Genomic DNA, 12,909 nt, shown 5'->3' on the forward strand with positions numbered 1-12,909 from the left:
GAACAATAAGAAAATGGGGTTGGGCAAGATACCGTATAACAGGGTGATTAAATACTTTTCCACTGCCTGTATCATATACCCCAGAATGGTATGAATCTGATACCACCCTAGTAAACAAACGCCATTACAGTGGATGCCTGTATCATATACCCCAGAATGGTATGAATCTGATACCACCCTAGTAAACAAACGCCATTACAGTGGATGCCTGTATCATATACCCCAGAATGGTATGAATCTGATACCACCCTAGTAAACAAACGCCATTACAGTGGATGCCTGTATCATATACCCCAGAATGGTATGAATCTGATACCACCCTAGTAAACAAACGCCATTACAGTGGATGCCTGTATCATATACCCCAGAATGGTATGAATCTGATACCACCCTAGTAAACAAACGCCATTACAGTGGATGCCTGTATCATATACCCCAGAATGGTATGAATCTGATACCACCCTAGTAAACAAACGCCATTACAGTGGATGCCTGTATCATATACCCCAGAATGGTATGAATCTGATACCACCCTAGTAAACAAACGCCATTACAGTGGATGCCTGTATCATATACCCCAGAATGGTATGAATCTGATACCACCCTAGTAAACAAACGCCATTACAGTGGATGCCTGTATCATATACCCCAGAATGGTATGAATCTGATACCACCCTAGTAAACAAACGCCATTACAGTGGATGCCTGTATCATATACCCCAGAATGGTATGAATCTGATACCACCCTAGTAAACAAACGCCATTACAGTGGATGCCTGTATCATATACCCCAGAATGGTATGAATCTGATACCACCCTAGTAAACAAACGCCATTACAGTGGATGCCTGTATCATATACCCCAGAATGGTATGAATCTGATACCACCCTAGTAAACAAACGCCATTACAGTGGATGCCTGTATCATATACCCCAGAATGGTATGAATCTGATACCACCCTAGTAAACAAACGCCATTACAGTGGATGCCTGTATCATATACCCCAGAATGGTATGAATCTGATACCACCCTAGTAAACAAACGCCATTACAGTGGATGCCTGTATCATATACCCCAGAATGGTATGAATCTGATACCACCCTAGTAAACAAACGCCATTACAGTGGATGCCTGTATCATATACCCCAGAATGGTATGAATCTGATACCACCCTAGTAAACAAACGCCATTACAGTGGATGCCTGTATCATATACCCCAGAATGGTATGAATCTGATACCACCCTAGTAAACAAACGCCATTACAGTGGATGATAAACTACGCAGCAGAGCCGGAATTGCAAAAAATACATTTATTACATATTCCAAAATCCTGTTGGAGTATTAACACTGGAAGGTCTTCTGGACATCCTGTTGGAGTATTAACACCGGAAGGTCTTCTGGACATCCTGTTGGAGTATTAAAACCGGAAGGTCTTCTGGACATCCTGTTGGAGTATTAACACCGGAAGGTCTTCTGGACATCCTGTTGGAGTATTAACACCGGAAGGTCTTCTGGACATCCTGTTGGAGTATTAACACCGGAAGGTCTTCTGGACATCCTGTTGGAGTATTAAAACTGGAAGGTCTTCTGGACATCCTGGGTCTTGAAGATGAAGGACGTGTCAGTGGCTTCAGTCTGCAGACACTCGGCCTCCTCCTGGGAGGAAACAAGATGTCGTCTGTTAGACCTGATTGTGTCTCAATTAAAACGCAATAAGACTGTCCTAGGACTCTGTCTGAAGTGTACAAGCAGTCAACTCATTGAGTCCTCAATCAAAAGCTCAATCAGGATGAGGTTGGAGGGAAGATATCATTGAGCCTCCGATGCACTGAGGGGGACATGAGGGATCAAGGACTTGACTGTCGACAACTTTCAGACATCAAATGAAGGGACATCAGTTCAGTGACTAATTCCAGGTGATTTCAGAGTTACTCACATCAGTGAAGAACTTCTCTATGAGTCCCTGGGCAGTACGGTACACAGTGTCATTCTCATGGTTCTGGAGCATCTCGATCTTATCCAGCCCTCCCAACTCCTCAACCAGTAGACACAGCTTATCAGTCTCACCCAGCTTCTCTGCTGCCTGGAACAAGAGAAGAGGATGAGGGAGGAGGTTTGACTCCACAAAACGGACCGCTTCTCTGCTGCCTGGGAGGGAAAGTACAAAGGCTAACAAACTCTGACTAGGTGGGCTCACCATGAAGAGGTTGTTGATGGCGTCCATTATGACGAGGATGGTCTTGGAGTCTTTGACAGTCAGCAGGTTGAGGATGGCCTCCAGGCCTCCTGATTGGACGAGCTGGATCACCTGCTCTACAGTGCCCCCGTTGGTGAAGTTAGTTATTGCCCACACTGCCTCCCGCTGGGTCTTAAAGTCACCCTGAGAGAACACACCAGATACGGGGTTAAGTGACGTTAGTTATGGACCACACTGAATCACCCTGAGAAACCAGATACAGCGTAAGTGCTTATGCCCTTCACAGTAAAAGTTAACGTGAATGAACTGTGAGGGTGAACACCCGACGAGTCCATCAAATTGCCACCTGTGACGGCATCTTGCGTAGAGAGAGCGGTGAACTGCTACGCAAGTTATAAAGCCATGAGTAGATCCAAAGCTAGCCAGCTTCAAATTCCAGCTCAGGCTTCATCCATAAGGTGGATATTGCTCGCCCGCCTGCCGCTGACGCCAGCAGGATTGTAAGGTGCACGTCCAACACGGCTAGGCGAATGCTGACGTCAAAACTAAAAGCTACGACGTACGTGCAACGCACAACCACCTTTTCCCACTCCTATCGATTTTATTAAGCCCAACAAAAGTGTTACTGTGCATGAGATTTAAAGCTCATTTTGTCATTATTAAATGATATTTTAACAAAAAGAATCTGATAGTCTTCAACTAATTGCTCAGACACTTCATTCAGGGTAAATGGAGTTAACCTGCACCAGGGCAGGCTAGTTCTGAAGGACTCGTTGCCATAGACATGCCGGTCTAAAAGGTCAGCCACATTTGTATGACCGTTTAGCACGTTGAAACTCAGTTAGCCAGCTTCATAGGACACCCCTCTGGTCTTTAAGTGGAGGCAGAAGACTAGTGGTTCCCAACCCTCTTCTCTGGGACCCCCAGCCAGCTGTTCCAACCCTACAGGACCCCCCAGCTGTTCCATGTATTTGATCTATTCCAGAACTAGCTAATCTGATTCAACTAATCATCAAGCCCTTAACTAGCTGATGTTCCAGTTCAGGGCTACAACTAAATATTGTAACTCTGGGGGTTCCAAAGGAGAGGTCTGAAAGCCACAGGTGAGTAGCGGCTGTATCAGTGTCAAGGTGTCACCAACGTTGCGTAGCAGGTCAATAAGCGGGGGCAGCAGGCCGCAGGTGAGTAGTTGTTGTATCTGTTGAGCGGGACCAGCAGCGATGTTGGATACGGCCCAGGCTGCCTCCTTCTGAACGCTGGCCTTGCTGTGTCTCATTAACCTGGGCAGGGCAGACAGAACCCCTGCATCGATGGCCACCTGACAGGAATACAATTATTAAAGTCAAAGTTATTCAAGCTTACAGGTAGTTTAGTATCATCTAGCCACATGATAAAATAATTTATCCTAATGAAATCATAATTCAAGTTCATTATGACTCTGTCCAAAGCTTACAAGTAGTAATCATAGTGTAGTATACTCTAGTTAATGTAACTTAGTGAATTTAATTGACTACTAAAGCTTACAGGTAATCATAAAACAGTGTCACACTGGATAAGTTCAGTGAAATGTTTTATTTTATTTTCAGGGACTTTTTACCTCTGGAGAAAGTTAGCGTTAAAGGCCTTGCTCAAGGGCACAAACAGATTGTTCACCTAGTCACCTCTTGGAACAAGCGAACTTTCGGCCAAACGCTTTAACCGCTAAAGTGTATCAGTCAGTGGATAGTCACCTGAGTCTGGACGTCTGAGCCACTCACGATGTTCCCTATGGAGCGCAGAGCTGGGGTCTGGAGAGGGAGAGAGGCCAAACCCTTTAGAACAGAAGCCTTCCTATGTAGTGGTTTAGAGTCTGAAGACCAAACAAGTCAATCTCATTGATACCCTATATATCTCATATAGCGAGCTCTGGGTAATTCCAACTCACTGATCGTAATGGACCCCTAGTCTTTAAAAAAAGACCAGACAGATGACTTTATTTACCACCACAGTGAGCTCCTCGAAGCCCATGAGGGAGACCAGACGGGGGACAATACCGGTCTTCACCACAACGTCGATACGGTCGTTGGAACCATCAGTCAGGTAGGACACGGCCCAGCATGCATCACTCAGGATATCCTGATCACTCAGGTGGAGGAGCTGAAGCAGAGAGGGGAGCACCTGTGGGAGGAAGTGCATATTTCTGAATGGGGGGGTGGGGGTAGAGAACTGGAGTGCAACATAGTGTGTTTGTGGAGGTTACCTGTTGGACAGCAGATAGAGGGGGGAAGGGGTTCTTGTTCCTGCAGAGGTTAGACAGGGTCCATGTCAGGTTACGAAGGTAACCGACCTGGAGAGGAGAGATGACTTGTAACTAGAGCAGAGAACAGAATGAAAGTGATCTACATCTGCTCTCAGGGGTTTTAGGCTGGGTTTCTGTATAAGCACTGACAACTCCTGATATAAAAAAAAAAAAAAAAAAAAAAAAAGGCTTTCTAAATCCATTTGATTGAGAGACTATACTGTTGCAGCACGGGAACCGGTTAATAACGTTTAAGTTCTGCCCAGTTCCCCAAAATGCAAAGCCCACTGTCACTCAGAAAGTTGTCTGCCAGCTGAAAATCTTTGCCAGTGTGGGCGTAGGCTACCTGCCAAAGCATATGCTGCTGACATTGCAAGCGTGATTCAGAAATCAGGAGATAATTGTAAATTGAAGAAAGGTCAACCAATCCTCTATGCTAGCTGATTTATTAACTACAATAAAGGTAAGACCCTTTTATTCTGGTGCCGATCTGCACGTTAGCGGTTCAACATTAACACAACTGAAGTTCAAAGACAAAGTTTACATAAACTCATTTTTTTTAAAGAAACGTCCTCACGGTCAACAGCGTTTATTGGCAAACTTAACATGTGTTCATACAAATATTTATACCAGATTCAACTACTGAGACAAACTGAACAAGGTCCACAGACATGACTAACAGAAATGGACCTGAACAAGGAGAGGGTCAAAATCAAGTGTCAGTATCTGGAGGCCACCAGCTGCATTAAGTCCTGTAGTGCGTCGCCTCATGGACTGCACCAGATTTGACCGTTCTTACTGTGAGATGTTACCCCACCAAGGCACCTGCAAGTGGCCTTAGCCCTCACCCTCCGAGCCAACAGGTCCCAGACGCACTCAATGGGATTGAGAGCTGGGCTCGTCACTGGCCATGGCAGAGCACTGGCATTCCGGTCTTGCAGGAAATCACACACAGAAACAAGCAGTTTGGCATTGTCATGCTGGAGGGTCATGTCAGGATGAGCACCACATGAAGGAGGATGTCTTCCCTGTGACACACAGCGTTGAGATTGCCTGCAATGACAAGCTCAGTCCGATAATGCTGTGACACCACCCCAGACCATGACGGACCCACCACGTCGAGCCCGTGCCAGAGTACAGGCCTCAGTGCAACGCTCATTCCTTCAACGATAAGTGTGAATCCGACCATGGTGAGACAGAACCCGCGACTAGTCAGTGAAGAGCACTTTTTGCCAGTCATGTCTGGTCCAGCGACGGTGGGTTTGTGCCTGGTGATGTCTGGTGAGGACTTGCCTTACAACAGTCCAGCCTCTCTCAGCCTATTGCGGACAGTCTGAGCACTGATGGAGGGATTGTGCGTTCCCAAGGTGTAACTCGGGCAGTTGTTGCCATCCTGTACCTGTCCCGCAGGTGTGATGTACAGATCCTGTGCAGGGGTTGTTACGTGGTCTGCCACTGCAAGGACAATCAGCTGTCCGTCCTGTCTCCCTGTAGCACCTCACAGTACGGACATTGCAATTTATTGCCCTGGCCACATCTGCAGTCCTCATGCCTCCTTGCAGTATGCCTAAGGCATGTTCACGCAGATGAGCAGGGACCCTGGGCATCTTTCTTTTGGGGTTTTTCCAAAGTCAGTCGAAAGGCCTCTTTAGGGTCCTAAGTTTTCATAACTGTGACCTTAATTGCCTACCGTCTGTAAGCTGTTAGTGTCTTAACGACCGTTCCACAGGTGCATGTTCATTAATTGTTTATGGCTCATTTAACAAGCATGGGAAACAGTGTTTAAACCATTTACAATTATCTGTGAAGTTATTTGGATTTTTACTAATTATCTTTGAAAGACAGGGACGTTTCTTTTTTTGCTGAGTTTAGATGCCGCTCTTCCAAACTGTTTTCGGAAGATATTCAGACCCTTTGACTCTCCACTTTGTTACAGTCTTCCTCTAAAATAGGAATTTTAAAAGTGTTCCTAAATTTACAAACAATACTCCATAAATGATAAAGCAAAAACTGGTTTAGAAATGCATTACAAATACAGAAATACCTTATTCAGACCCTTTGCTATGACACTCGAAATTGAGCATCGTGTTTCCATTGGGGAGAGGGGGATACTCAGTTATACATTCAAATGAAATGTGTCTTCATTTAACCCAGCCCCCTCTCAGAGGTGCGGAGGGCTGTCTTAAAAAGCGACATCCACGTCGTCGGCGCACAGTTTAACTGCCTTGCCAGGGGCAGAACAGATTTCTACCTTGTCAGCGCAGGGAAAATCGATCCTGCAACCTTTCGGTTACTGGCCCAATGCTCCTACCCGCCAGGCTACCTACCACCTCCTTGAGATGTTTCTACAACGTGATTGGAATCCACCGGTGGTAAATTCAATTGATTAGACACGATTTGGAAAGGCACACCTGTCTATATAAGGTCCCACAGTTGACATTGCATGTCAGAGCAAAAAACAAGCCACGAGGTTGAAGGAATTGTCCGTAGAGCGCCGAGACAGGGTTGTGTCGAGGCACAGATCTGGGGAAGGGTACCAAAAAATAATAATAACTCTGCAGCATTGAAGGTCCCCAAGAACAGTGGCCGACAGTCTTAAATGGAAGTTTAGAACCACCCAGACACTTCCTAGAGCTGGCCGCCCGGCCAAACTGCGCAATCGGGGGAGAATGGCCTTGGTCAGGGAGGTGACCAAGAACCCGATGGTCACTGACAGAGCTACAGAGTTCCTCTGTGGAGCTGGGAGAACTGACCAGAAGGACAACCATCTCTGCAGCACTCCACCAATAAGACCTTCATGATAGAGTGGCCAGACGGCTGCCCGCTTGGAGTTTTCCAAAAGGCACCTAAAGGACTGACCATGAGAAACAAGGTTCTTTGGTCTGATGAAACCAAGATTGAACTCTGACCTGAATGCCAAGTGTCACGTCTGGAGGAAACCTGGCACCATCCCTACGGTGAAGCATGGTGGCGGCAGCATCATGCTGTGGGGATGTTTTTCAGCTGCAGGGACATGGAGACTAGTCAGGATCGAGGGAAAGATGAACGGAGCAAAGTACAGAGAGATCCTTGATGAAAACCTGCTCCAGAGCGCTCAGGACCTCAGACTGGGGTGAAGGTTCACCTTCCAACAGGACAACGACCCTAAGCACACAGCCAAGCCAACGCAGGAGTGGCTTCGGGACAAGTCTCTGAATGTCCTTGAGTGGCCCAGCCAGAGCCCGGACTTGAACAGCTCTGGAGAGAACTGAAAATAGCTGTGCAGCGACACTCCCCATCCAACCTGACAGAGCTTGAGAAGAATGGGAGAAACTCCCCAAATACAGGTGTACCAAGCTTGTAGTGTCATACCCAAGAAGACTTGAGGCTGTAATCGCTGCCAACGGTGCTTCAACAAAGTACTGAGTAAAGGGTCTGAATACTTATGTAAATGTGTTAGTTTAAAATACATTTGCAAAAAAAAATTTACTGGTTTTTGCTTTGTCATTATGGGGTAGTGTAGATTTTTAACCCATTTTAGAATAAGGGCGTAACGTAACATACGGGGAAAAAGTCAAAGGAGCTGAATCCTTTCCAAAAGACTAATTCAGATCATGCATGTCATAAGCCTCCTCCACGCCCAGCCCAGCCCTTAAAGCCAAGCCTCCTCCACGCTCACCCCACCTGCATGTCATAAGCCCAGCCCTTATAGCCAAGCCTCCTCCACGCCCAGCCCTTAAAGCCAAGCCTCCTCCACGCCCAGCCCAGCCCTTAAAGCCAAGCCTCCTCCACGCCCAGCCCTTATAGCCAAGCCTCCTCCATGCCCAGCCCTTATAGCCAAGCCTCCTCCACGCCCAGCCCAGCACTTAAAGCCAAGCCTCCTCCACGCCCAGCCCACCTGCAAAGCCTCCTCCACGCCCACCCCACCTGCATGTCATAAGCCCAGCACTTAAAGCCAAGCCTCCTCCACGCTCACCCCACCTGCATGTCATAAGCCCAGCACTTAAAGCAAAGCCTCCTCCACGCCCAGCCCAGCACTTACAGCCAAGCCTCCTCCACGCTCACCCCACCTGCATGTCATAAGCCCAGCACTTAAAGCCAAGCCTCCTCCACGCCCAGCCCAGCCCTTATAGCCAAGCCTCCTCCACACCCAGCCCTTATAGCCAAGACTCCTCCACGCCCAGCCCAGCCCTTATAGCCAAGCCTCCTCCACACCCAGCCCTTATAGCCAAGCCTCCTCCACGCTCACCCCACCTGCATGTCATAAGCCCAGCACTTAAAGCCAAGCCTCCTCCACGCTCACCCCACCTGCCAAGCTTCAGCCGCATCTCGCCCGGCCAATGCATGCAAATAGCTTGACTGCTCCATAGAAAGCGGCTAACTTAATATATATACAGTAACTAAGATTCAAATGGGTTCAGAACTTTATTTTGCTGGTCGGCATCATGTTCAGAAGGAACAGAATGGAAAATTGGTTCCAACATGTTATGAACTTGGTCCACCTGGTGAGTAGAGCCAAGCCATGACTTGGAACATGCAAGTAGACAATAGGGTATGGGCAGGCGTACATTAGGGTAAAGGAGTACATTAAGGACCCTACAGAGAGATCACTAGGTGTGCGTGTTTGAACTTACAGGTGTCTCTGGGGTGATTCTAGACAGCAGAGCAGGGATCACGTTACATTCTATCAGAGTATCTCGATACGCCGGACCGTCACCTGAAAAAACGGGAAACAGTCTTAGTATGCAGGCTTTTGTTCCAGCCCAGTTGCCCTCCAGCTCTGCGCGTTACCTGCTATGTTTCCCAGGGCCCAGACAGCCTGCTCACTGATGTGTAACATGGGGGATGCCAGCAGAGCGATGAAAGCCGGCACTGCACCATGCTCCACCACCTGTAGAGGGAGACATTACACCAGTCAGATACATCAGGGCCATCTAGAGGACACCTAGCAGTGCAACAGTTTGGAAAGTTAAATACACAATAGTTCATAAGGAAATCAGTCAATTTAAATAAAGTCATTAGGCCCTAAGCTATGGATTTCACATGATTGGGTAGGGGGGGGGGGCAGCTATGGGGGCCAGGCCCAGCCAAGCAGAGAGTTTCTCCCCGCAAAAGGGCTTTAGACAGAGACACTCCTCAGTTTCATCAGCTGTCCAGTTGGCTGTCTCAGACGATCTCGCAGGTGAAGAAAGTGGCTGTGGAGGTCCTGGGCTGGCGTCGTTACACGTGGTCTGCCATTGTGAGGCCGGTTGGACGTACTGCCAAATTCTCTTAAGACATTGGAGGCATCTTACGGTAGAGAAATTAACATTAAATTCTCTGGCAACAACTCTGGTGGACATTCCTGCAGTCAGCCTGCCAATTGCTCCCTAAACTTCAGACATCTGTGGCATTGTGACAACTGCACATTTTATAGTGGCCTTTTTCCCCCCAACGTGCACCTGTGTAATGATCAAGCTTCTTGATATGCCACATCGGTCAGGTGGATGGATTACCTCCTGGCAAAGGAGAAATGCTCACTAACAAGGATGTAAAAAACTTTGTGCACAACATTTGAGAAGTAAGCTTTGTGCGTATGGAACATTTCTGGAATCTTTGATTTTAGCTCATAAAAACATGGGCCCAAGACTTCACAAGTTGCATTTATATATTTTTGTTCAGTATAGTAGTGGTTCACCACCAGGTCGGCAGAGCCATAGCTAGCCGAAGCGATGGTGAAAGCTCAGGGCTGTGTGTGTATGAACCTGTTGTGTGTGCCAGGAGGTCCCCGAGGCAATGTTGGTTAGAGCCCAGGCGGCTTCAAACTGCAGACTGGGGTCATCATCTCTCCCTAGGAACTCAACAAATCTGGACAGCAGCCCTGCCTCCACAATCTCCTTCAGCGGAGGCTTACACTCCCGGGACAGCAGCTTCCTACAGGGGGGAAGAGAAGAAGAGTTGAGTAACCCTAGTCCCTGTAGATCTAACCAACCTATTCCTGTAATTAATTAATGCATGCATTCAGTTGTGCCACTGACTAGGTATCCATTCCACACTTGGACAGCCATTATCGTTGATGTATTACGTTTCAGTCATATAGCTAGTGAGTGCATACATTCTTCATACTGGCGACAATCACCAACATCGTCGCTTCCCCACTTGGCCAGCCATTATCATTGATGTATTAGAGACAGTCACCAATGTTGCAACAGTCGCTTGCCAGTGGACAGGACCTTGCCAATACCCTTACTACCTTCCAGCCATCACTAGACAGGTCAGGTGATCGAGATGCACAGCAAAGACTTTAAAACAATGCGATAGATGAGAATGCTGCAAAAACACTTCAACACAACCAAAATAAGTTGTGGCTCAGTGGGTAACAGTGCTGCTCGCAACACCAAAGTCAGGTTCAGTTACCTAAGGGATCAACCCATCTCCGGTCCATCTCACCTGGCAGCCTGGCATCCTCGAGTCTGTCTCTCCTTACAGTCGCCGTTCACATGACCAACAATCTCCTTGATGGTAGTCAGAGTCACCTGGAGACATCATGAAGCATTACAACCAAGTGTCATGACACAAGGTACAATAACCACACTTCTACAAAATACCCTTGCAGAGGTCAGGGGTGGTCAAATCATTTTCAAATTCAGAATCCCCACGATACTCAAGACAACATTTGTGTATAGGAATTTCAGTTTACTTCCTGAATTGACCAACCCAGCCACCGTACAGTTCTGCGTCCCAAACACCATCCTATTATAGCGCACTTTTGACTAGCGTCCATATAGCCAGTAGTACACTACGTACAGAACATGGTGTTATTAGGGACCGTTTTGATTTTAAGCCAACAATATCCTCAGTCTGAAATCACCTGGAGATGCCGTGACAAAAGCTATAACGACCTTATGTAGCCTACATTGACATCCCACATTGTAAGCACTACACAGATGAAGGGTTGTCAACACATTAGCCTCCAACCATTTGATTGTAGGCCACAAATATGACTGTTACCTAGTGATTACTTTAAGGTACAGTATGCCAGCAATCCATGGTTTAGTTTCCCCAGAAATGTTTCCACACGCTGAAGTTTGAGCATTAGTGCACAAATCCAATTAAAGTCATAGGTCAACATTAAATATCACTTAGTGGGTCTTGCTCATGTTCAAATCATCTAATCATGCCCATGACTTGGATGGGATTTGTAGTACAATTGTTGCTAAAAAAAAGTGAACATGTGGAGACCGTGCCAGGGAAACTACACTACGCATTGCCGGCGTCATACCTTGTCCATAGACTTTACAGTCTGGGTGAAATGAAACCAATGTCAAATTGTAATTTGGGAGAACTATAACCTTTACTGTAACAAGTCATCAAATCTGTACCTTGTAGTCGTCTGTGTTGAAGTGTGGTGACAGGACCTCGTCCTCCGGTAGAGTGGAGATGTTCCTCCTCTTGAGAAAGTTTTCGTTCTTCGCGGCTTTCCGCAGCTCCACGCACTCCGCTATCCGCCGCTCACGGAGCTTCTGCAGATCAACGACATTGATATCAAGTTACAACGTTTTCAATAAAAAAACTAATTAAGTCTAATTTTTGGAAAATCATTACGATTGAAGGCTATACGTGCTGCCATCCTGTGCTCACGGAGTTGGATGGGGAAAGATCCAACCCGAAGCGTGGAAAAAGAAGGCGAAACAAAAATAAAGGGACGGAACTTTTATAAAGGTAACGTTAACTCGACAATATAGATAATCAAAGGCTCCGGATCTGCCTTACCGACGGCTCTTTTCCCTTGTTCTTGAACTTGTTCAGACGGTCATCAGTAGCATTCTTGGTGGGCATGTTGACCGTTGGGTTAGTTTAGACTGACACAGTTCTCTCTTCGCGACACAACAACCGAATGCTCCCTGTAGGATTGTCAGGAGTTTAAATACCTCTTCTGAAGGACGACAGGTGCATCTCCATCCTGGTGATTAGAGTGACACACGCTCCTCCTTATTCTGCCCCGGTCAATCCACTGGTGCGCTTGATTGAGCTCGCCTGTGGCGCCGGTGGGCAAAGATCCCTCATGAAAACCAATGCATTGCCCCAAAAATGCACACCCCGGCCCATATCAAGCACATACATTGTGTGAAACGGTGTCTGTTTCTTATATTAACAAACTCTGTTTTCAATATTTAATAAACCTACTCTATATTACTAGTTTAGCCTACTAACGTCAAAAGCAATGTTAACGGCCCAGTGCACTCAAAATTATGTTTTTCCTTTGTTTTGCATCATATTGTACAACAGCTGATGAAACTAATGCTGTAAAAGTGTGACAAAATTGTTGATCTGTGTTATTTTGTGATACAGTGCCTTCAGAAAGTATCCACACCCCTTTACCTGTTCCACATTTTGTTGTGTTAAAATTGAGATGTGAGTCACTGATCTACACACATTTTTTTAGAAATTAATAAAAAATGTAAAGCTGAAATG

General features: G+C 46.6%; 1 protein-coding gene across 1 annotated transcript; it reads right to left on the minus strand.

The window, feature by feature from the left end:
• Nucleotides 1–1,335: 1,335 nt before the first annotated feature.
• On the minus strand, nt 1,336–12,299 carry kpna7 (karyopherin alpha 7 (importin alpha 8)). The gene is made up of 13 exons (XM_084190135.1): nt 12,208–12,299; nt 11,817–11,957; nt 10,885–10,970; nt 10,200–10,368; nt 9,247–9,346; nt 9,090–9,172; nt 4,438–4,524; nt 4,179–4,355; nt 3,929–3,985; nt 3,340–3,516; nt 2,199–2,381; nt 1,938–2,084; nt 1,336–1,657 (listed from the first exon to the last, which is right to left on the minus strand). The coding sequence occupies exons 1-13, from the start codon at nt 12,271–12,273 to the stop codon at nt 1,571–1,573; spliced, it is 1,560 nt and encodes a 519-aa protein (XP_084046261.1). The 5' UTR covers nt 12,274–12,299; the 3' UTR covers nt 1,336–1,570.
• Nucleotides 12,300–12,909: the final 610 nt, after the last annotated feature.

Source organism: Coregonus lavaretus (genome assembly GCF_964263955.1).
Source record: "Coregonus lavaretus genome assembly, contig: HAP1_SCAFFOLD_425, whole genome shotgun sequence".
In the NCBI taxonomy this organism is placed as follows: Eukaryota; Metazoa; Chordata; class Actinopteri; order Salmoniformes; family Salmonidae; genus Coregonus; species Coregonus lavaretus.

Coding starts and splice junctions, on each gene's coding strand:
- kpna7 (XM_084190135.1), bottom strand. CDS start 12,273: ATGCCCACCAAGAATGCTACTGATGACCGTCTGAACAAGTTCAAGAAC. Junction 9,173..9,246: donor GGCCCTGGGAAACATAGCAG/GTAACGCGCAGA, acceptor CCGTTTTTTCAG/GTGACGGTCCGGCGTATCGA. Junction 3,986..4,178: donor TCGAGGAGCTCACTGTGGTG/GTAAATAAAGTC, acceptor CTCCCTCTCCAG/ACCCCAGCTCTGCGCTCCAT.